General features: G+C 32.1%; 2 protein-coding genes across 2 annotated transcripts in view; one reads left to right on the top strand and one right to left on the bottom strand.

Moving 5' to 3' along the window:
• The window catches only part of LOC138334588 (synaptonemal complex protein 1-like), a 31,910-nt gene extending 21,886 nt beyond the window's left edge, over nt 1-10,024 (bottom strand). The window contains exons 1-12 of the mRNA XM_069283239.1: nt 9,991-10,024; nt 8,878-8,983; nt 6,825-6,888; nt 6,261-6,367; nt 5,862-5,927; nt 4,400-4,467; nt 3,831-3,904; nt 3,603-3,661; nt 3,122-3,191; nt 2,711-2,784; nt 1,343-1,451; nt 524-585 (exon numbers count right to left, since the gene is read on the bottom strand). Of these exons, the coding sequence (XP_069139340.1) occupies nt 524-585; nt 1,343-1,451; nt 2,711-2,784; nt 3,122-3,191; nt 3,603-3,661; nt 3,831-3,904; nt 4,400-4,467; nt 5,862-5,927; nt 6,261-6,367; nt 6,825-6,888; nt 8,878-8,973 (849 nt within the window). The 5' untranslated portion in view covers nt 8,974-8,983; nt 9,991-10,024. The remainder of the gene's footprint in view (nt 1-523; nt 586-1,342; nt 1,452-2,710; nt 2,785-3,121; nt 3,192-3,602; nt 3,662-3,830; nt 3,905-4,399; nt 4,468-5,861; nt 5,928-6,260; nt 6,368-6,824; nt 6,889-8,877; nt 8,984-9,990) is intronic.
• A 154-nt stretch (nt 10,025-10,178) lies between these two features.
• The window catches only part of LOC138334577 (DNA mismatch repair protein Msh2-like), a 29,845-nt gene continuing 17,881 nt past the window's right edge, over nt 10,179-22,142 (top strand). The window contains exons 1-11 of the mRNA XM_069283231.1: nt 10,179-10,348; nt 12,922-12,971; nt 13,320-13,355; nt 13,831-13,918; nt 14,356-14,501; nt 15,634-15,744; nt 15,965-16,051; nt 16,604-16,727; nt 17,761-17,847; nt 20,010-20,068; nt 20,801-20,921. Of these exons, the coding sequence (XP_069139332.1) occupies nt 10,315-10,348; nt 12,922-12,971; nt 13,320-13,355; nt 13,831-13,918; nt 14,356-14,501; nt 15,634-15,744; nt 15,965-16,051; nt 16,604-16,727; nt 17,761-17,847; nt 20,010-20,068; nt 20,801-20,921 (943 nt within the window). The 5' untranslated portion in view covers nt 10,179-10,314. The remainder of the gene's footprint in view (nt 10,349-12,921; nt 12,972-13,319; nt 13,356-13,830; nt 13,919-14,355; nt 14,502-15,633; nt 15,745-15,964; nt 16,052-16,603; nt 16,728-17,760; nt 17,848-20,009; nt 20,069-20,800; nt 20,922-22,142) is intronic.

Raw genomic sequence — 22,142 nt, 5'->3', positions numbered from 1 at the left:
TTGGCCTATTTCTCAATGTTGTCGGCTATCTTGTGGGTCAGGGGCCAATCAGTCGGGCTTTTGATGCTTCAGCCAATCAGCACCTTTGTTACATGCCAATTAAAAACTAATCTACTGCATCAGTTACCAGCCTACTACATCAGCTACCAGCCAACGTGTCTATCGAGTGAATGAATGTTAACAGGAACACTTGTTGTAACGGCGCTGCAATTATAAGCATTGATGTATTATCATGTAACTATTTTATAACTTTATCGGATTTTGAAATAAATTTTGTTTGCAAACTTTTTGAGAATCCGCTGCATGGATTCACACAGTTTGCAAACAAAATTTCTTTCATAACCCGATGAAGTTATAAAATAGTTACATCACTGCATCAATGTATTATATATTTACATTTAGTATTATACATGCACTTGTAATTTTAAATGTTACTATACATCTCCCAAATCCCACTTTCCAATGATAAGTATGTTTTATCATAACGTAAACTATCTAAATGCTAGCTACAATATGAACTCACCTTTTCTCCATCAAGTGCAGTAATTTTCACTTGAAGTTCACTCTTTTCCATTATCAGGATATCTGTTTTAAAAGGAGGAAAAAAAGTCTCAAATCAGATCACATGATTTTATACTATTAAAAATGTATAATAATATTAATCTTGGAAAAATTAGAAGTGTAATGCTTTGAATTTCAATTTCCTTCATATTCATAATTTGTATGCAAATGAGTTTCCTCATACACATTTTCTGAAATTTCCAGAAAACATTTGCTGTAACCAATTGCTGTAACTTAAATGCTGCAAGCAGTTGTTATGTATTAATTTTTTTTTCAACAGTTTTATTGCAACTATAAATTCAGTTACTGTATGTAGACTAGTTTTTGTACAAATCAAATGTACCAGTGCTATACTTTTTTTCAATATGCTGCAGGGTTATTAAATAATTCACATCTATCTCTTTCTTAGAAGTATTTCAAATTAACCCATTACATAATAATTCATAAAATAAAAACAGTAATAGATCTGTAAAAAGTTCATAATTCTTTTTATATTTCACGCAAAGCTCCTAATTAACTCGATCACACAACCAAGGAAAATACAAATATTACCTGGTAAATATGAAATGATATGTTTGGAGAGAATAAAAACTTGAGAGCAAATGTGCGGGAACTCGTCTTGAATATCAATGCTATATACCAGGTATTTTCACAGCCAGAAGCAAAAATATGAAAGTATGATGTATATGCAGAATCAGAATTTGTACTTCTACCCGCTTTACATTTGTAAATTACAAAATTCAACATGTAAAGTAATTTTTCCCCTTTTTTTCATTATTACCATGTGCATTTTTCATATCATACAGCTTTTCCTCATTTTTACACAGTTGTGATCGTATATCTCTTATTTCAATGTCCTTATCATCACAGCTATCCAAAAGTTCTTTTAGCTGAAAATACAAATCATAGAAAATGTAATTTTATTTCTGACACATAAATTTTACATACACAGAGGTAGATTTTGATTTCCAGATGGGCTTCAAACATTTTCATATGAATTGGGACTAAATTATATTAAATGATACTTTATCATTTTTGGAATTTCTTCAACTACTCTACCTAGTTAAGATAAATATATTATCTACATTCGCAGGGTTGCGTTTATGCTGTTCCCATAACCTTTAATTATTACATGTAAGCACAGAAAATGAAAAGGACCCCACTTTTTCCTGAAATTCCATTCAAATTATAGAGGGCCCTAACTGATGTAATATAACTTCACAACACAATTTATATTAATTTGATCGATTTTCATTTCTAACAAGAGATCCCAGAGGGATCTTGGCGCCCACCAAAGAATGATCTATGTCTGACAAAGGAAAGAGGGATCTTTTCAAACTTTTACTTCATATTAAGTATTACATATGAAATTTGAGAAAGATCCTTTGAGTACTTTCTGAGATATATAAAAGTAACAAACTTCAATTATCAAAATCCAAGATGGCTACCTGTCGGCCATCTTTTTGACCGATCAGTCCGAATATGCAATATGCACAACTAAGGTCCTAGGGAAACTTACATATAAAATTTGAGACAGATCACTTCAGTACTTTATGAGAAAAAGTGGTAACAATTAAGCTTCAACAACAAAATCCAAGATGGCAGCTTGTCGGCAATCTTGTTCATTGTTTGGTCCCAAGATGCAATATGCACAACTAGACCCCTAGGGGAACCTGCACATGCAATTTTACACATATTCCTTCAGTACTTTCTGAGAAATAGCGGTAACAAAATTAAATTGTCAAAATCTAAGATGGCGTCCTGTCGGCCATCATGTTCACCGATCATATCCAAAATGCAATATGCATAACCAGGGAACTAGGGGACCATGCACATGAAATTTGAGACAGCTCCCTTCAGTACTTTTTGAGAAATAGCGGTAACAAACTTCAGTTGTCAAAATTCAAGATGGGGGCCTGTCGGCTATCTTGTTGACCAATTGGTCCCAAAATACAATATGTACAACTAGGGCCCTAGGGTAAACTACATATGAAATTTGAGAAAAATCCCTTCAGTGCTTTCTGAAAAATAGCGGTAACAAGAATTGTTAACGATGGAAGGAAGGACGATGGACCATGGACGAAAAGCGATTTGAATAGCCCACCATCTGATGATGGTGGGCTAAAAATTCTTCAAGAAATAAATTTACTTGTTTTTCAGCTGTAGTGAGCTTTTCTTTCCATTCTACTTCCAGATCTTTTTTCTGTTCTCGTTCAACTGTCACTGTAACAATTAGATAAGATGTTCTTTATATTTTTAGTGTTTTTATATGGAATCAACTAAAATGATACATGTACATGTAATTATATGATGCATGAGATTCCATGTAATCCATTTCCAATTGACATTTACTTTTCATAATCAAGTCTGGTTACAAAAAATATATAAACATGATTAAAATCCTTTTAATGTTGCATACAATGATTAAAACTTTAATTATACAGAGTTATCTGCTCGTGTGAGCAAGTACCTTTTTATCATCATACACTAATTAACGTATGATAAATCTATTTAATTCTATTTTGAAGATATAGATAACAATATAACATTTTGCACATACGCTGATTTTTTAACTTGTTGTGATTCTCCTCTGCATTAAGCTGGAGCTGTCGAAATGATTTTGATAATTCCTGCAATAAACAAAATAAAGATAATATCTAAAAGATTGATAACTTAAAGTAGTTATAATCTGCAACATAAAAACAGTTTATTTACAGGCATTTAAGTTTTAGCTAAGATAATTTAACCTTATAAGGACGCATTAAGTCACATACTAAGTAAAAATCTATTTATAATTGAGCCTATAGATATGATTTCTCAAAAATTAATGAAGTAGTTTGTATACATATTTTTTTTCTTAATATCATGGTGTGATAAAAAAAAGTTTTAAAACATTCAAAAATGTTTCACCAGACCACACTGAAAAATAATAACAACAAAAAAAATATAGTAAATGCAAATTTCTTTTGAAATTAATCAAGTTAGCCAAAAAGGTCCCCATAATACCGCTACTTCATGTATTGTAAAAAGTAACAATTTACCTCAAATTGCTTCAAATGTTCCCTTTCCTTATATTTTAATTCAGTACTCTCAGTTTCACCTGTAATTGTAATTATATAATAAAATAGCAAAATAATCTACAATGTAACATCACCTTTCAAAATACACTGTAAATTTCTATAACTGTCTTCTTATTACATGATAAAAATTAATCAACATACATGTATTTACACAGTTTCAATAAGATAGAAAGAAAAAAGTTCCCTTACATTTTAGCAATCTATCTTCTGTCTTTGCACTGTGTTCTTTTAGTAAATTGCATATGTCTCTTGTAGCATTTATTCTGTAACAACATAAACAATTCTTTTAAAATCAAACAATATTGATACCAATTGCAATGATATATTTCGGAATATTAACAAGAATTTCTCAGATGCTGTGATTTTATTGATACATATACTGTACATTCAACCATGAGTAACCCAGTACTAGTGTCAGCCATATATATACCACCAAACTTTAAAATTGAATATTAAGTAATTAAAATAAACATTGAAATAAATTTTTGTTACAGTTTACATGAATATTAAAAAGATTTACCGGAAGTATAATGGCAGCAAGTCTGATAAAAAAATCAGTGGACCTATATGGAATGAAGTACTGGTTGTGCATGCACCAAAAGCAAAATAAATTATTTTATATTATTTTTTGTGTTAATTAGACATATATACACATGATCAAATACCAATATATTGTTCAAATGATGAGTATAGTTATGCTCTGTCTGCAGATGAGCATCTTTAAGCTACTGGTAAATATAAATCAAGACAGCTTGTACCTTTGTAAAATTTCCTCTCTATTCTCAATTTCTTCTTGGAGTTTCAAACTAAGATTTTCATTTTGCATCTGAAAAATAAAGGATTTATACATCTAAAGTACAAATATGTACATATATTTACATTTACTTGTCACTTCTACCATATAAACTAGCCTATGCAAAGTAAAGTATATGATTGAGGGTATAACTGACACCATAACTGACACCCAAAACGTGACCATTATGACGTCACTAATGTTGATGTGGTCGATGTCAACTGATCACCGTCAAAATGGCTGTTCCATCCCATGGATTAAATTGTCGTTGATAAATGGTTTTACAGGTTTAGCTTTAACAATGTTAATGCAGAGACCCCAAAATGAGTTAATAATGTAAATGCAGACAGTCTTCATAATGCACGCTAGCACATTATGAGATGATTGCCTGCAATGTTCTGGCATATTTATAGACCATAGATGCCATAGGAAGATAGTTTTATATCTATAATTCTTAAGTTTGAAAATAGATGACAAACATGCAATTATTGGAAACTTTTATTTCCTAATGAAATTGATACAGGTGTGAAATGATGGAATAAGGATAATTAATTATAATGAAAATATATCTAAGTAGAGAATTAATACATACTGTTGTTGAATTGTTGGAGGATCCTACAGAGTCAATCAAATTGATTATTGAGGCTGAACTTCAAGTCCTCAATATTTCTGCTTTTTTTTTTTTTCTTTTTTTTTTTTTTTAACTTCATAGAACTTATCAAATTGTATCCCCTCCTCATCATCATTAGATTTTGGGTTTTCTACCTAATAAGCTTCATCTTCTTTTGTATCATTGATTTTCTTACTCAATAATTTCAAGGGGCAATATACCTTTTCAATTCGGAAAAATTTACATTGTATTTTATTTGAAATATGTATATCTTATTTAACAGTTTTTCTTTATTTGGGTAAATATTTACATAAAATTGGGAAAATATGGAAAAATTTCTCTAGAGGAAGGGGCCTTTATTCTGCCCCAAATGCACCTAAAACAATTCACTGTGTAAATGTATCTAAATTATCAAAATTAGTTTCTCAGTTTGTTTTCTTTTGTTTTAACAGATCAGAAAGATGGTAATAACTGAAAAAAAGGATTTTTTCTGAGTGACACAAGTTACAAAGTCTTATAATAAAATTTCTCTTGTCTCTGAAGAATTTAAAAATAGGTGTGTTGATTTTTGAGTACACTGACTGTACATGCATTCTTGTGTTTAAAGATAATGATGACAATGCCACAAAACACCCCAATCAGGATCCACTTCAACCAGTGTTTTTTTTTTTTATTTTTTTTTTTTTTTTTGTGTTTCCTTTTCCTTTTATTAAATTTCATTTTGTGTCTTTTTTTCTTTTTTTCTTTTCTATTTTGTTTTGAAAATGGTGAAAAAAAGAGGATGTGTTGGAGTGGTGTTGGTATTAAAAAACTTTACCTGTAGTTCAAGGCTGGATTTACGCAGCATTTCAATGGTACATGTTGCTTCATGTATATTTTTTTCCTAAACAAAACAGAATTAAAAAGACCAAATATGAATTAAATAAATTGAAGCTATATATAATTTATGTACATGTAATTGAATTCTCAGTAAGATATTCTTTTAAGTAATTGCAGTCATAATTTGAATATGAGCAAGGATATATATGAAATAATTAAATTTTTGTTAAAAATTGCCAGCCTTTTAAACAGAATTTGTAAAGATTAACATAAATTGTTAAATACATGTGTATGTTCCAGATCAAGAAAAGTTCCATCAATTGCTTCTTGTGGATTTTTTATCAATTAATCTGTATGCAATCATGCAAACATAATTTCTAGGTACATGTAAACTAACCTTCTGTTTTATTTCAATTTCCGTTTGAACTTTCCATTTCATGATTTTGTCAGCTTCCTGATGAAGTGCATGTAAAGTGTTTGTGTCTTGCTTAACAGACTCATGCTCTATAAAAATGAGAAAATGAAAGTAAGAAATAAGCAAATAAAAACAAAAAATAACCAACTACAAAATATGGAAATGTACAAAGTTTTTATTATAAGAGAACTCATAATCAGAGGTAACGTAATGCTTTCCCCCAGTCTTTCCCTCTTACTTTGAAATAGTTGATAATGCAGTAATTAATGATAACCGGTATACACACAAGGAGAATTACTGGGTAAAACACATCAAGTGTGCATTAATTATCAACAAATGAGTTGTGAAATAACCATTAAAATCCACAAAAGAGAACAAGAAAAAAGACATATAAGTAAAATATAATTGATATTACCTGGTAAGGTAATATTTAGGTAAAAATGTCCATACACTTTAACATTTTAATTGACATGTTTTAAAGCTTTATATTAGGTAAACATGTATAATATATAATGTATTTATATTAACTCATAACTAAAATCTTACCTTTACTGGATACTTGAAAATTTGAAACATTTTGGAATGTTTTCTGTCTTGCATGGCTTGATGGCTAGATTTAAGAACAAGAGGCCCATCGGCCTTAACGGTCACCTGATATTTGATACAAATTAGTTATGTAATTTACTAGCCAACTGATGTCTTTTGTTCACGAAATAGGAACATACAACAAATAGGTCTACAACTCTACATACAAAATTTCATTAAGCTTGGTGCATATTTACTCACATTTCCTTGTCCACAAGGTTCAATAATCATTATTGCAAAGGGCAATAACTCTGTAAATAAGTTAAAGTCAAATCAAGCTGATTTTCAACCTTGTTCTAGGTATTTCCAATGTTAGTCTATATGCAAAGTTTCATTAAGCTCCAATCATTATTTACTCAAGTTATCAAGTTCACAAGATTCAATAATTATAATTGCAAAGGGCATTAACTCCATAAGTGACAATTGAATCAAGCTGATATTGAGAACGTAATCGTCCAAGATCTTTCCAATGGTAGTCTACATAGTAATTAAGGTTTCATAAAGCTGAGTGCATATTTATTCAAGTTATTATGTTCACAAGATTCATAAATTATAATTGCAAAGGGCAATAACTTGGTAAGTTATGTTCTAATCAGGTGTCTTTTCGAATTTGTCTGAGATCCTTCCAATTTTAGTCTAAATACAATGTTTCATGAAGCTGAGTGAATCTTTATTCAAGTTATTGTATTAACAAGGTCCACTAATGATTATTAGTGCAAAGGGCAATAACTCCATAAGTTATCGTCGAATCAAGCTGATTTTTTGAACTCATCTGAAATTGTTCCAATTTTAGTCTACACACAAAGTTTCTTTAAACTTGGTTCATATTTATCGTTTTCGTGTTCACAAGAACCAATAATATTTTAGTGGAAAGGGCAATAACTCCATACTGTCAAATCAAGTTGATTTCCGCCCTCATTTGAGATCATTCCAACGTTAGTCTATACGCAAAGTTTCATTTTAAACTAGGTTTATATTTACTCAAGTTCCAACCTTCGTCTACACACAAAGTTTCATTAAGTTAGGTTTATATTTACTAGAAGTTATCGCGTTTACAAGGTAAAAAATAATTAATTATTATATTAGAGCACAGGGCAATAACTCCTTAAATTATCATCGAATCAAGCTGATTTTCGAATTGATGTCTGAGATATTTCAAATGTAAGTCTGCACACAAAATTACATGAAGCTCAGTTCATATTTACTAAAGTTATTGCGTTCACAAGGTCCAATAGTAATTATTAGTGCAAAGGGCAATAACTCCGTAATTTACAGTCAAATCACGCTGATTTTCGAACTTGTCCAAGATCTTTCCAATGTTAGTCTACAAAAGTTTCATAAAGCTCGGTGAATGTTTACTCAAGTTATGCCATTCACAAGGAAATGTTAACAGACGTCGCACGATGCACGACGGATGACGACGGACAAAAGACTGTCGCAATAGGTCACCATAACCTATGGTCAGGAGACCTAAAAATAGTAAATATGTATATGTTATTAAAATTCTGCTGAATACAACCTGAATTTAAATTTTAATCTTTTGGTGAAAATTATCATTAAAAATCTCTTTAAAACATGTGAAAATTATTTTAACTATATTATGATTAAGTTAAATAACTAATTAGTAAGGGTTTCCCAGATGATCATTTATCAAGGAAGATATATTACAAATGTTAATGCAATCAAAAATGCATGAATTAAGAGTTTACTACCTGTATATGAACACCAAATATTTTTCATTATATGTATACTCGTCTATTATAATATTGTATAATTTTCCATAAAATCTTAGTTACATGTACATATTTAGTTAGTATATTAAAATAATTATGTCAATTAACATCACCAAAATTTTCCATAAAAAAAATTATATTAAATTGATAACATTTGTTTGTGTAATAATTATATACACTATATATTCCATAATACTAATAATTCTTACTGTTAATAATTCTATCATTTCCCCATTTGTTTTGCTGTATTTCAGTAGAGGATTCTCTGTGCAAACACATACCTCATACAGGTTATTGCGGTTATTTACACAGTCTGAATTTGTTATTGGTTTAAAAATTAATGGCTGCTGCTGCTTCTCCCTGGAATGCATCATCATGTATCAGGGTCTGAAATAGAATTAGAAAAAAAAATACATTGAATTATAAATAAGTTTCTCATCAAAAAAGCAAATGTCATATCTGCAATAAAAATAATTTTATAGACTTAATTAGTCCTACATACAGTCGTGTGCCAAAAGTCTTCGTAATTTATATTTTTTGCCTATATATTCTATGTATTTTTACATTTTTTCTTAGGTTTTTCCTGATCTCATCTAGGCGTAGATTTTAATCAAATTTGACATACTTGTAGAAAATTATCTACACTTTCAGCTAATAGAATTTACATAATTTTCCTTCATGCACTTTTTGAGAAAACCGTATTTCATTACCACGCAAAACTTTTTCGTTGCCATTTTGGTAAAAACAAAGAAGGAAATGACGTCATAAGTTTAAGTGGTGCACAAAAAATGATATATTTGGAAAACGAAATATCGGAAAATTATACAAATATTATGAGCTGAAAGTGTATATAGATCTATATAATTCTCTACAAGTATGCCAAAATTGATTAAAATCTGCCAATAGACGAGATTAGGAAAAATCAAAGCAAAAATGTAAAAATACATAGAATATATAGGGAAAAATAAAAATTACGAAGACTTTTGGCTCGTTACTGTACATTTATTTCTTTACAGTTATTGAAGTAAACATACACTGTAAAACAATTTTAATTAAACCAGGAGTACTTAATTTGTAAAAATTGATAATAACAAATAATTATAACTAGCACAATAATTATTACAAATGTATGTATATTACTTATGATTTTATAGGGATTCAAACACGTGCATTTAAATTAGTATCCTGAGCACAATATGAGGTGTGTGGGGGGTTGTATTGTGATAGTTCTCAAAATTGAAACAACTGTTAAACCTGCTAATCTAAATTAACATCAAACTTTATAAACAAACATTGCAGTTTTCACGTGGAAAGGTTTTTAGACATCAAACTGTATTCTGCGTGAAGCAGACCGTGAACCAACTACCTTGAAAACGGACTTAGAAAAACCCTACCTGTCGTCTGCTCTTCAAAAACAAACGCACGTGTTTTGGGTCAAGGTCGATCTGCACTTCCGGAATTTTTATGGTCTCTATGTTTATGTAAAATAACAACTTTGGTATTCTTTTTTAGACGTGTATTTAAGGACATGACTTAAAAGATAACATAAATGTATACTTATACGTTAATAAAAAGTTTTTTATTGCAAGATTATTTATTTTCATACCGTACAAATAGTGTTTTATGGTTCTATTTAGGTTATGTGGAACAGACTATAACCGGAAGTGCTGAGCAATCTGAAGTTTCCCGCGAGTATTTCATATCATTGGAAAAGAGAGATGGCTCTGCAGCCAAAACAAGAATTACAACTCGGTAAAGTGATTGATCGCTGAAGATTTACGAGTACATGCTTTAGTGAACGTATCAAATGTCGATACGAAATAGTTTTTTTAGAAAGATTTAGAAAATTGGCAATCTAGCGAGGGTTAATGATTAGTCCATAATGTTTGTTCTCATCCTCGAATGGCTCGATACTGATGGGTTCCGATCATATAATTATACTGTTTGATTGGTTGGACATAGTTGTCCGTTTATTAATTAAAGACGGACCTGGTGATTTCATATTTTTTTCAGACGAGCCTTGACAAACCCTCACAGGCCTGTATCAGAAACTACAGGTCCGTCAGGATTTATGCTTGAATAATGACTTTAACCAACGGTCGAACCGGTTGTTCCGATTAAACGAAAACGGCCAAAGTGTTACACCCCTGGATTAACTCATAGTAAAAGGCAGCATAACATGACAGGTAATTTAGTCCTTTGATGTACATAAAAAGAGCCGTATAACACTGTATAACGGTACAGTGCGGTTGACTGTGACTTTGAAATAGTTCATCACTTTCTTTGTATAGTCTTCAAAGAAAATTTTGCAGGCTTGTGATTGGTTCAGATTTATTCCCCTGAGCTGCCTTCAGTTTTACTATGAGATAGTCCATGGGTGTAGAGATTTGTAAGTGATGGGAACCCCAGGAGTATCAAGGATGCAATGTACGTTCTGTACACAGTACTGTTGACAATCGCCTGTAAAGATTGATTTTTTTTTTACAAGATGCCATTGTAGGCCTAATGCAGACTATAATATATATAACATACAGTGTATGATATATATCAATCAAATCGACCAAAAAATATACAATATAAGTTGCAATACCTTTTCGGCTAAACATGAGAGTTGACTGGCCATGGTCAGGTGTTTATTGGACGTTAATTTTGTTACCTCTACTGTAAAAAAGTTGGAGTAACCTCTCGGCTAGAGAGAACTTCTCCTTAGTTCAATGGGTTCAGCATCGGACAGCTAGTAAATAGTATTATCACACTTTTGTCTTTGATAATGAACGTTTTGCCCATGCGATACTGGTGCTGTCCGCGCCGTCATATCAGCGCCCGGGCTGATATCACATTATGACGTCATAATTTGATATCAGCCCGGGCTGATATCAGTTATCAGCCCGGGCTGATATCAGTTATCGGCCCGGGCTGATATCAGTTATCGGCCCGGGCTGATATCACGTCATCCGGAGTTTTCAGTCCGGATTTTAGAGTTGCCGCTTCGATTCAGTTTCCTACAGACGATAAGTTGAATAACGGATACAATTTTCAATATCAAAATAGCTCTCGGGTAAACGTATTGAGAAAGATATCAGAAATCAGAAATAGTCTGTTTCGTGATGATTTTACTGGAGATAAATGTCTTAACTAAGATCAGGTTGAAATGAGTTTTGTCCACAGTGCCGGAAACAAAGCATCGCAATTCACATAATTATAACACAAAAAGAATGTATTCGGTAGTTTTTAAATTGTTAAAATTTCTTTCTCCTTTTTTTCAAAATGTGTGATAAAAAGGTTATGATATGTCAATTTTGATATCGCACCCTTTATCAGCCCTTGACCTGATATCAGCCCTCGGGCCTGCGGCCCTTGGGCTGATATGGCGGTCACGAGCTGATAAAGGGTGCGATATCAAAATTGACATATAATAACCTCTAAATCCTGCATGAGTCCCACAGAGCTTCAGATAATTTTGCATGAGCATGGGTCATCGGGGCCCATCCGAGCCAAAAAGAGGGGGTCATTTTTCGAAACCATGGGCCAGCTTTTCTGTGATTATTTACTCATGTTACTTTGTATGTTATCGTCTTTGCTTACATCTCCACAATTGATTATAATAATTAATTATCATACAGTTAGGCACTATTTAGTAGTGTAGATTCTATATGTTTTGCCTTATTCATAGTTTCATGCACGAAAGGCATTCTAAGATGAAAACGTTTATATCAAGTTCTACTTCTTTTTGCTTCTGTCGATTAACTGAAGTTCAATAACACTTTTATTTAATTGATCGATGCATAATTGTAGATAAAGCGTCGGTCATCACCGCTTTCACAGATAAAACTAATTATAACGGGGCCATCCCATCAACTCATCCAGTGTAACTAAAGACAACAAGTTTTGTTAGTTGATCATCAGCCATATAATCAGCAATGTGGAATGTAGATGTTGTAAAACATTTAGTTATTAAGAACCTGGTATTAATATAATGTATTTGGCCTCTATCCAACGATTTCTGTATCGCACTGGTTTCCATTTCAATAAAGATAACTTGAAGAACTTTTCTGTAGTATACAGTATATAGTAGGTCAAGGCCTTTTGCCTTACATAAGAAGAACATGCCAGAGAGTTCTCAAATGATAAAGGATCGGCATCAGTCAAATGTTTACATAGAATGAAAAGAATAACATTCAAGAAATCAGAATGGTTAGAAATTCAACTTTCGTTTTCAGCTTTTTCTCGGAAATATTTATGCATCATTTTAAAAAACAATGCATATTTAATTTTCTAATGCATTTTGTAAGCATACTTAATGATAAAAAATGTTTGTGTTCCAGATGGTGTACAAGAGCAAGGATTCCTTTCCTTTCACAGATCTCTGCCAGAGGTATGCTGAATGATATAACTCTTGATTGTTTTGTGTAAGGATTCATAATTACTGCAGCATTATAGTTCTTATAGATGTATATAAACTTTTCAATAGAATGGTTGTAATTGATTTGAATAATTTTCATATTGCAGACATTCCATTGAAGATATACCGCAGCTGAAAAAAAAAGAGTGTATTTTAACATTCCTTTATAATATAATGTTTGAACAATATACAACATTACAGAGTGCTAATTAAAGATTTTAATAAATTTGATATTTTTTTCAGTATGAAATATTAAAAATTATATATTAATGCATATTTAATGTGCATCCCATAACACTTGTCACTACATTTTCTTTTCAGAAATCTAGTACAACTCTCCGAGTTTTTGACAGAAATGTAAGTATGCAAATATGTTTACGGTAAATGTATCTAATTTTAGGTTTCAATTGCAAACTGTTGGGGAGGAAAGCCTACCATATATAACATCCTGCATATATCCTCTCCCAGATATATCCAATGAGAAGCAAAATAGGTATATGATACATTTAGTTGTTGTATAGTGATTTCATTTGACAAACATAATTATACTTCAAGCATATATAAAGTTAACAATAACATATTGTGTGAAAATAGCTTCAAATGCAAGAAAATCATTTCATTTAGATATTGTAGCATGGAGGAAAGGGTACCTCACCTTTGTATTAAACTGCTGTTGTTGTCCGTTTATATTCAAATTCGATAATAGTTTTTACAGAAATTACCTGCACCATCAGATAGTCCACATTAAGTACCTTCTACTGTGGAAAACAAAATTGTATATCCTGTAGACAATACGCAGTTAATTTCAGTATCAATCTGTTTCCTGTTTAAGGACTACTACACAGTACATGGAGCAGATGCAGTGTTTGTCGCCAAAGATGTTTACAAAACAGCTGGTGTCATCAAAATACTTGGATCAGGTAGGTAAATACTGTCGGCTGGCTATAGGTTGATGGTAATAAATTATTAATAGGTCTGATTACTGGTGTAAAATGTACAACAAGTATTGAACACTAAATGAAAAAAATGGTTGCAAGTTTCGTATTGAATTATGATTTGGGTCAGACCCACTATATTTCAAAAGTATAATGTTGTGGATGAAAATAAATATTTTTTGGGAGAGATATGATTTTCAGTTACTTACTGTCTTATAGATGATATGTAAAAAATGCTTGAAATTTAAAAGTACCTGATTTATTGCCATAAGATCCAAAACTACCTGATTTATTGCCAATATCTTATGATATTTGCCATATTAAGATTATGAATCTACTTGCCGTCTCGTGGTAATTTTCTATGAATCTGGTAAAATATGACTTTATCTTGCAAAAGATATGTGCTTTTGTTTGAAAAAAAGGTGAGCGGAAGCTTGAGTCCGTGGTGCTTAGTAAAATGAACTTTGAGTCCTTGGTGCGTGATCTGTTGCTGGTTCGACAGTATCGTGTAGAGGTGTACAGGAACAAGGGTGGTGCTAAGAATAATGATTGGTCTCTGGCATTCAAGGTATGAAAACTCCTCCATCACTTTAATACTGTATGTAAGCATTGAAGCTAAAGAAAGATAAAAAGTTTAATGGTGTAATATACATATAATTAAAGTTCTTTTTCCTACTGAAGCGTTTCACTTCTTTAGTAATGACTGTTAGTTTTTTAGTTCTTGGTGACCTATTGCGATTGTCCTTTGGCCGTCGTCGTGTGTCGTACGTTAATATATCCTTGTGAACATGATAACTTGAGTAAATATAAACCGAGCTTAATAAAACTTAATTTGTAGACTAAAATTGGAAATATCTCGGACGAGTTCGAAAATCAGCTTGATTCGACAGTAATTAACCGAGTAATTTCCCTTTGCACTTATAATTATTATTTGACCTTGTGAAGGTATTGACTTGAGTAAATATGAACTGAGCTTCATGAAACTTTGTATGTAGACTAACATTAGAAAGATCTCAGGCGAGTTTGAAAATCAGCTTGATTGACAGTAATTTACGGCGTTATTGCTCTTAGCACTAATGAGTATTATTGGACCTTGTGAACGCGATAACTTGAGTAAATATGAACCAAGCTTAATGAATCATTGTTTATAGACCAATCTTGGAAAGATCTCAAAAGAGTTTGAAAATCAGTGTGATTTGACATTAATTTATTGAGTTATTGCCCTTTGCACTAATAAATATTATTGGACTTTGTGAATCCGATAACTTGAGTAAAAATGAACCAAGCTTAAAGAAACTTTTGTATGTAGACCTATTAGGTCTATGTTCCTGATTCGTGAACAAAAGACATCTGTTGGCTAGTAAATGACATCACTAATTTGTATCAAATATCAGGTGACCGTTAAGGCCCGTGGGCCTCTTGTCTATTTTACTTTTTCCACAGAAAATTAAAAAAAAAAAGAATTACATTTTCATCATGTATTTCACTCTAATTTAAACAGCCATTCTTGAAATTTTGTAATGTTTTTGAATAAGGGTATGTCAAAATTTGATTGTACATGTACTATGATATGAACTAAATGTGAAAAGCATTACTTTCAATTTTTACTAGGACGTAAAATATTATCTTATGAGGTTGAAGAAATCTGACAAAGATGTGAAAGTACAATGATGAACAAATATACCTTGAATTGTCCTCAGGCCTCCCCTGGAAATCTGACCCAGTTTGAAGAGATCCTGTTTGGAAGTACAGATATGTCGACATCTGCAGGTGTTATAGCTGTGAAAATTGGCAGCGATACAGGCCAACGGGTATAACTATTTCTTTTTGGATGTTGAATTAAGCTGTTACAATAAAAGTAGACATTTAATTTACAACAGAACAGCCAGCAAATTTAGTATTGGTCCAAAAATATATTTGCTTTAACAACATATTAAATTGTATTTAATGGGAGAAAAAAACCTGATGTTTTAAAGATGTCGGCTTATAAATTCTATTTTAAATGATTTTGTTTATTTAATATGTTTAAAGCTTGTTGGAGTAGGGTATGCTGATGCTACTCTCCGGAAGTTCATGGTCAGCGAGTTCATGGATAATGATCAATTTTCTAACCTTGAGGTAATACTTTATTATGATATGATTTTCATTATGTCCTTTGCAAAGTTAAGTTTTGAATCTGCTGCATAAAACATGTTTTATTTCATGGTGCTTGTGTTATCAGAATTACCTGTACTTAATTAAAGGCAAGGCAAACATTTTCAGTTACCAGTAAATAATTAATTGTACTCTTTATGCCTAGATTGTAAACCAGTTTCTTGTTCAGACTTACTGATCATGATCTATGATGATGTTTCATGCTTGATATTATTGATGACATCTAATCTGCCTTTTGATTAGTGAAAATTCTGCTTGAAAATGTAAAATGATATATTTTTATTTGGAAAATTATTTGGAAAATATTCACTTGAAATTGGGAAAATACAATGAAATTTCTCTACTTTCAAAAAATAGCAAAACTAATCATAGCAACTTAACTACATATGGATTGGACCTGTTTTCTTTTAGCATAATAGGCTTTCAAATGGTTGAATTTTCGATTTGGTATCGTATCATATGCGTTCATATTTTACTTTTAATTTATAGAATACAATGATAATTTCTACTCTACAGGCTTTAATAGTCCAGCTAGGTCCAAAGGAATGTCTAATCATGTCAGGGGAGATCGGTGCTGATGCTGGAAAACTGAAACAAGTACTAGATCGAAGTGGCCTGCTGGTAACAGAGCGTAAAAAATGTACAAATAATTTTGAAAATATTACTGAGCAAATTCTTCTTAGAATTGTACTAGAATTATCTGTATAGAAATTTATTGTGTTGTTTGGGTATATCCCCATTCAGGTAATACTTTCAATGCAGAAATGTTTTAATATATGAGAGGTAGGGCTGGGTATTGGAAGGTCTAAAACGATACAATACGTATTGACAATACACTGAAACAATACACGATACGTATTGACGATATACTGGACCTCTTTTTTCAAATTCAGTTCACCATTGTGTTTTGAATATTGTGGCGATAAAAGACAATTTTGATAAAACATTCTATAAACCTGGCAAAAACCTACCAAACATCTGATTTGGTTCACCATCTGTGCTGATTTATTTCTGTCAATTCGTATTCTTAGCTATGAAAAGACATTTCTAATCCATCTAGGGGACACAGATGCTTTAAACACTTCCTTTTGATTGAAATGCTCTGACTTGAATGATGTTTAAGAATAACTTTTGTTTGGAATTTCCTCTTTCTATTATAAAAACAGTAGGTTGAGTTGTTAAAACGATACAGCGATATACAGCATGTTTGCGTATCAATATTCGATACACTTCTGAAAACCGATACGTATCGGTATATCGATATATTGATCCAGCCCTAGTGAGATGTAGTTAATTCTTTATTTCTTCCAAAAAGATAATCTGGAAAAGGCTTGTAAATGCCCATATCACAGTATATTGAAGCCAGGCTCAACTCTTGCTTTCTTCCTCAACCAAACACTGGTACATTCTTTAAGCATATAGCCCCAAATAGGACATAAAAAAAGCAAGAAGCATCATATATAAGTTTAAACAAAATATAGGATCAGTATTAAGGCAAACCAGATGGAAAACCGGTTGATTTACGATGATGCGGACATTGTGAATATTCTATACGGGTGCTTGATTTAGTTTTCTCTCACAAGGGATTGTAAGGTGATATTTTCTATGATTTATAGTTGCAAGAATCTAAAATTGTTTTAAAAATAAAAGATTTTCTTTTGTTCATTTTTCAGCTGACTTTTCTTCAAAAGATGTCATACAAGATTTGAACAGGCTATTGAAATTCAAGAAAGGAGAGCAAGGAAATAGTGCTACTTTACGTAAGTAAAATCAAAATGTGATTGGCTGGGCCGCGGAAAAACTTTGAAATGTACTTGTCCGTCAGAAAAGTGCTTCATCAAAATCTTTTTTAATGTCCGAATGACATTTTCACTTGCCCACATTATTTGTCAGATAAATAAGTATATGTGACTATATATATTAGCATACAGCTAGATGTATGCCAATTCGGGATAACATGACTAACAGACGGTTTTACTAGAATACTGATGTAGTTGCCTCGCGCCCACAACTGTCTCGCCTGCCTCCACATCCTCTCTATTCTCAAACTCCCCCTTCCTGTCTTTTCCCCCTGCTTTTTTTTCTGCTCACTCTCGCTGTCTTTTTTCTCTTACCCTCTCTCGTTCTGTTTTTTTTCCTCCCTTTCCCCCTATCGCTTTATGTATTTTCTCTCTCTCACCTTCTCTCTGTATTTCTCTCTATCTTTCTGTATTTTCTCTCCACGTTGCTCCTTACTCTCACTACCCTCCTCTCTATCTCGATTCTCCTCTCTTTCTCTCTATCTCCGTCAGAAACAATTACTGTTAGAAACAATGAGACTTGTTATTGTGAAAGATAAGAAAAAATATATATATATATATATACATATGCTATATACCATTGTCGCATTGGGACCATATATGCATAGAGAATGACCTTATAGTCCTGAGTGCTAAAAAAAAAAAAAAAAAAAAAAAAAAGAATACTGATGTAGTATATATTTTATTTTTAACTAGTACTCCATTTTCTTCTTGTAAGCTTTTTTTGAGGCGAACATCGAAAAAAATTATGATATCAAGAGACCTCAAATTTATTCATGTTACAATGCTGTACACGCACATGCGGATTGAAAACGAAAGTCCGGGATTTCCAAGAATGATGCAGAAAGCGAAAAAAGCTGATAATTACTTCATCATATTTTCAACAAACAGTAACGAAAGGCAGGCCCTATATAAATTTAGCAAGAAATAATATTATAACTAAGGTCTAGGTCATAGTGGGTGTCAGAATTTTTTACTCGTGCGACGGACAAGCGTTATGTCAACATTCACTCGTCCGATGGCCAAATCCACTTGTCTGGACGAGGGGACAAGTACATTTCCCCAGCCCTAAATTAAATTTGTAAATTTTCAGATTGTCTTTTGATTTAAAGGCATTTCAACATTTATTGATATCAAGTATGATACACTGACAATAATTTCATGACAATATTCAACATTAATTTACAATCTTGAAAATCTTGTTTAACTTTTGTAACTTGATTCATGTGACCACAAAATTCTTAATTAAAGGGACATGAACCTAAATAAACCATGTAAATTTGAGTAAAATACATATTTAAGATGTGTCAGAAACCTTACTAAGTAAAATATATGAGTTATTGTACAAATGTGTCAAATAAAATAATTATAATGGAAATTCCATCTTTCTGTATTTTGAACCGGCCCGGTCGAATTTTGTAATCATAGTATAGTAGTGTTGAACTTTAGTGACCTCCCACAATGCACTGCACATGTAAACAAAATGGTGGGTTAAAAACGTGGGTGAAGCGAACACAAACGAATTCTGATAGAAAACAGTGTACGTCAAGAGTCAGTTACGTGCACGATTTGGAAAGTAGGTAAATATCAATGGATCGCTGAAATGCAAGAGACAGGACCAACTCCCCACTTTATACTTGCATGATGTACATATGTGCAATAAGTCAGGAACCTCACTTCGCGGTGCCCTGTCGAATGAAGTCTCGTTTGACTTTTGACTTATCATTCTTACGCTATATACAAATTGATTTATAACAAATATGGCTTAAACTTCATTTGTCAACCATCGTAAATGAGAAAATAATCTTAAAATGTGGAAAACAAATATTCCTCGTCATGTCAGCAAGTTTGTTGTTCATTATAACCTCGCTTTCGGACAGCTTTCGTTTTGTGTTCCAAAAATAGAATATGACGGTCTATTTTTATCATTGTAATAAAATATTCAATAAACATCTGAAAACCATATCTAAGCATACAGAACAACTTATTTAAGGTTCATGTCCCTTTAATTTCGTCTTTGAGCAACTATATTTTCACCAATAAGAATATTGCCAAATTCTAATTTATTGATAGAGAAGAAGGATGAAATGCCTATGGTAATAACTATTTCTGTTATACTGCAGCTGAGACAGAAAAGACACAGGCGATGACATCCCTGTCTGCTTTGATAAAGTATTTGGAGGTAATTTACTATTAATGATAAAACATAAATGGTACTGATGTGTTTCATAAAAAAAGTATTTAGACTGAATCTTCACTGCACAGGTTTCAGTTTCACAAACATGCATTCCTTGAATTCCAAGAATTCCTTACTTAAAATTCCCCATAGGAAAGCATTACAGATGTTAAAAGAGCCTTCCTTAAAATCTATAATACTCTCCTACTGAGAATTTTAAGTTAATTAAGGAATGTTCATGAAATTTGATCCAAGTAATTATAACGTTCCCTTTTAGCTTAAAATTTAAAGCAAATGGAAATCACCTTATTTTAATATCTGTAATCTGCTGTCTTTCCCTTCAGTAAAACTTAGCATCAGAGGCATATGACAAGCCTGTCAGTTTTGAAGTTAATATCTTCTCTTGCAAGCAAGTATAATTTGTGAAGTCATTTGTTTTCATAGTGAAAATTAACTTGGGGAAATCAATATTGGGCCTATTTCTGAAAAATACATTATGCTCCTGGATAGTCTCTTCCTTGTTTACCAATATTTTTCGCAAACTTAAGTTAAAATGTCCCCACCCAATGCAATTAAGTATGAGCAAGTCGTAAATGTTCTTGTGTAGAAAATACTTATATTATTTATCAACAGATGTTCACAGTATAGTGTGTAGTGAAAAGGCTGAATGATAACAGATGTTTCATCAAATATTTTTATATTGCATATTTTCTATTATTTCCTTTATCTCCATTTCAGTTGCTGTCAGATGAAGAAAACTTTGGTCAGTTTAGTATGTCTTTGTTTGATTTAAGTCAGTACATGAAGCTGGATGCCGCTGCTGTGAGGGCCCTAAACTTGCTTCCCAGCGCAGCAGAAGGTTGGTTTGCATTTTTAGCCCACCATCATCAGATGGTGGGCTATTCAAATCGCCCTGCGTCCGTGGTCCGTGGTCCGTCAACCGTCTGTAAACAATGCTTGTTATCAAACAAGGCTTGTTATCACTATTTCTTAAAAACTGCTGCAGGGATTTTGTTCAAACTTCACATGGAGGGTCCCCTTGGTCCATATTTGTGCCATACAGAATTTGTGGCTGATCGGAAAAACAAGATGGCCGCCAGGCAGCCATCTTTGATCTTGGATTTTGAGTTTGTTATCGATATTTCTTGAGAACTACTGAAGGGATTTTGTTCAAACTTCACATGGAGGTTACCCTTGGTCCCTACACTACTGCATGCCAGCACATGAATTTGCTATGAACAGTTACCCATGAAAATAATGCATGAAAATTCCATGAAACTTTGTCATGAAAAAACCCTTAAAAGGATCATAATATTCATGGCCATGAATTTGAATAAAGAAACATGAAAATGCCATGAATGCATGTTAAATTTTGACCATGAAATTGAATTATGTCATCATTCAATTTCATGGCCATGAAACCTAGGAATAATTTCATGGGGATTTTCATACCCATGATTATCCAATGAATCAGAACTATCCTTACATCATGGCCATGAAATTCCCCTTAAAAGGATCATAATCCATGGCCATGAATTTTCAACCCATGAGAATTGCTGGTCTGATGTGATTTAACCATTTTCATGGCCATGGAACCAATACAATCACATAGTTTTGATTTTCATGAAATTGACATTAGAATGCATACTTATCATTCATGGCCATGAATTTTATGATAAAGGAATTAAAGTACAAATATTACATTCGGCATGATATGATCAGTTTTCCTAAATCTGTTATCAAAAACTCTCTGCTTTAATGTATTTTAAAATAAAGAAATACAACGAAAAAAACAATCTTCAGTTTGAAAGTTAAATTAGCATTAACAAAACATATAAAGCATTCAACATGCAGGCACATGGCAAATAAATTTGTACACTGTCATGTAGTTGATTGTGAGAATTTGGCAATGCCGCCCAGTGTATGCAATTTCATTAATTGTAAGGAATCACATCTTATCTAAAATTGTTTACTGTACCTTTCGGAACTCAGGATTAAATTCAGCACTAGTCTACAGAGTGTATAACAGATTAGTGAGCATGGAAATTCTGTTCCTGGTCATACATCAACACACACAGCA

Source organism: Argopecten irradians, chromosome 1 (genome assembly GCF_041381155.1).
Source record: "Argopecten irradians isolate NY chromosome 1, Ai_NY, whole genome shotgun sequence".
NCBI classification, from domain to species: domain Eukaryota; kingdom Metazoa; phylum Mollusca; class Bivalvia; order Pectinida; family Pectinidae; genus Argopecten; species Argopecten irradians.
The sequence above is the reverse complement of the archived record's forward strand: the minus strand, read 5'-3'. Positions and strand labels throughout refer to the sequence as shown.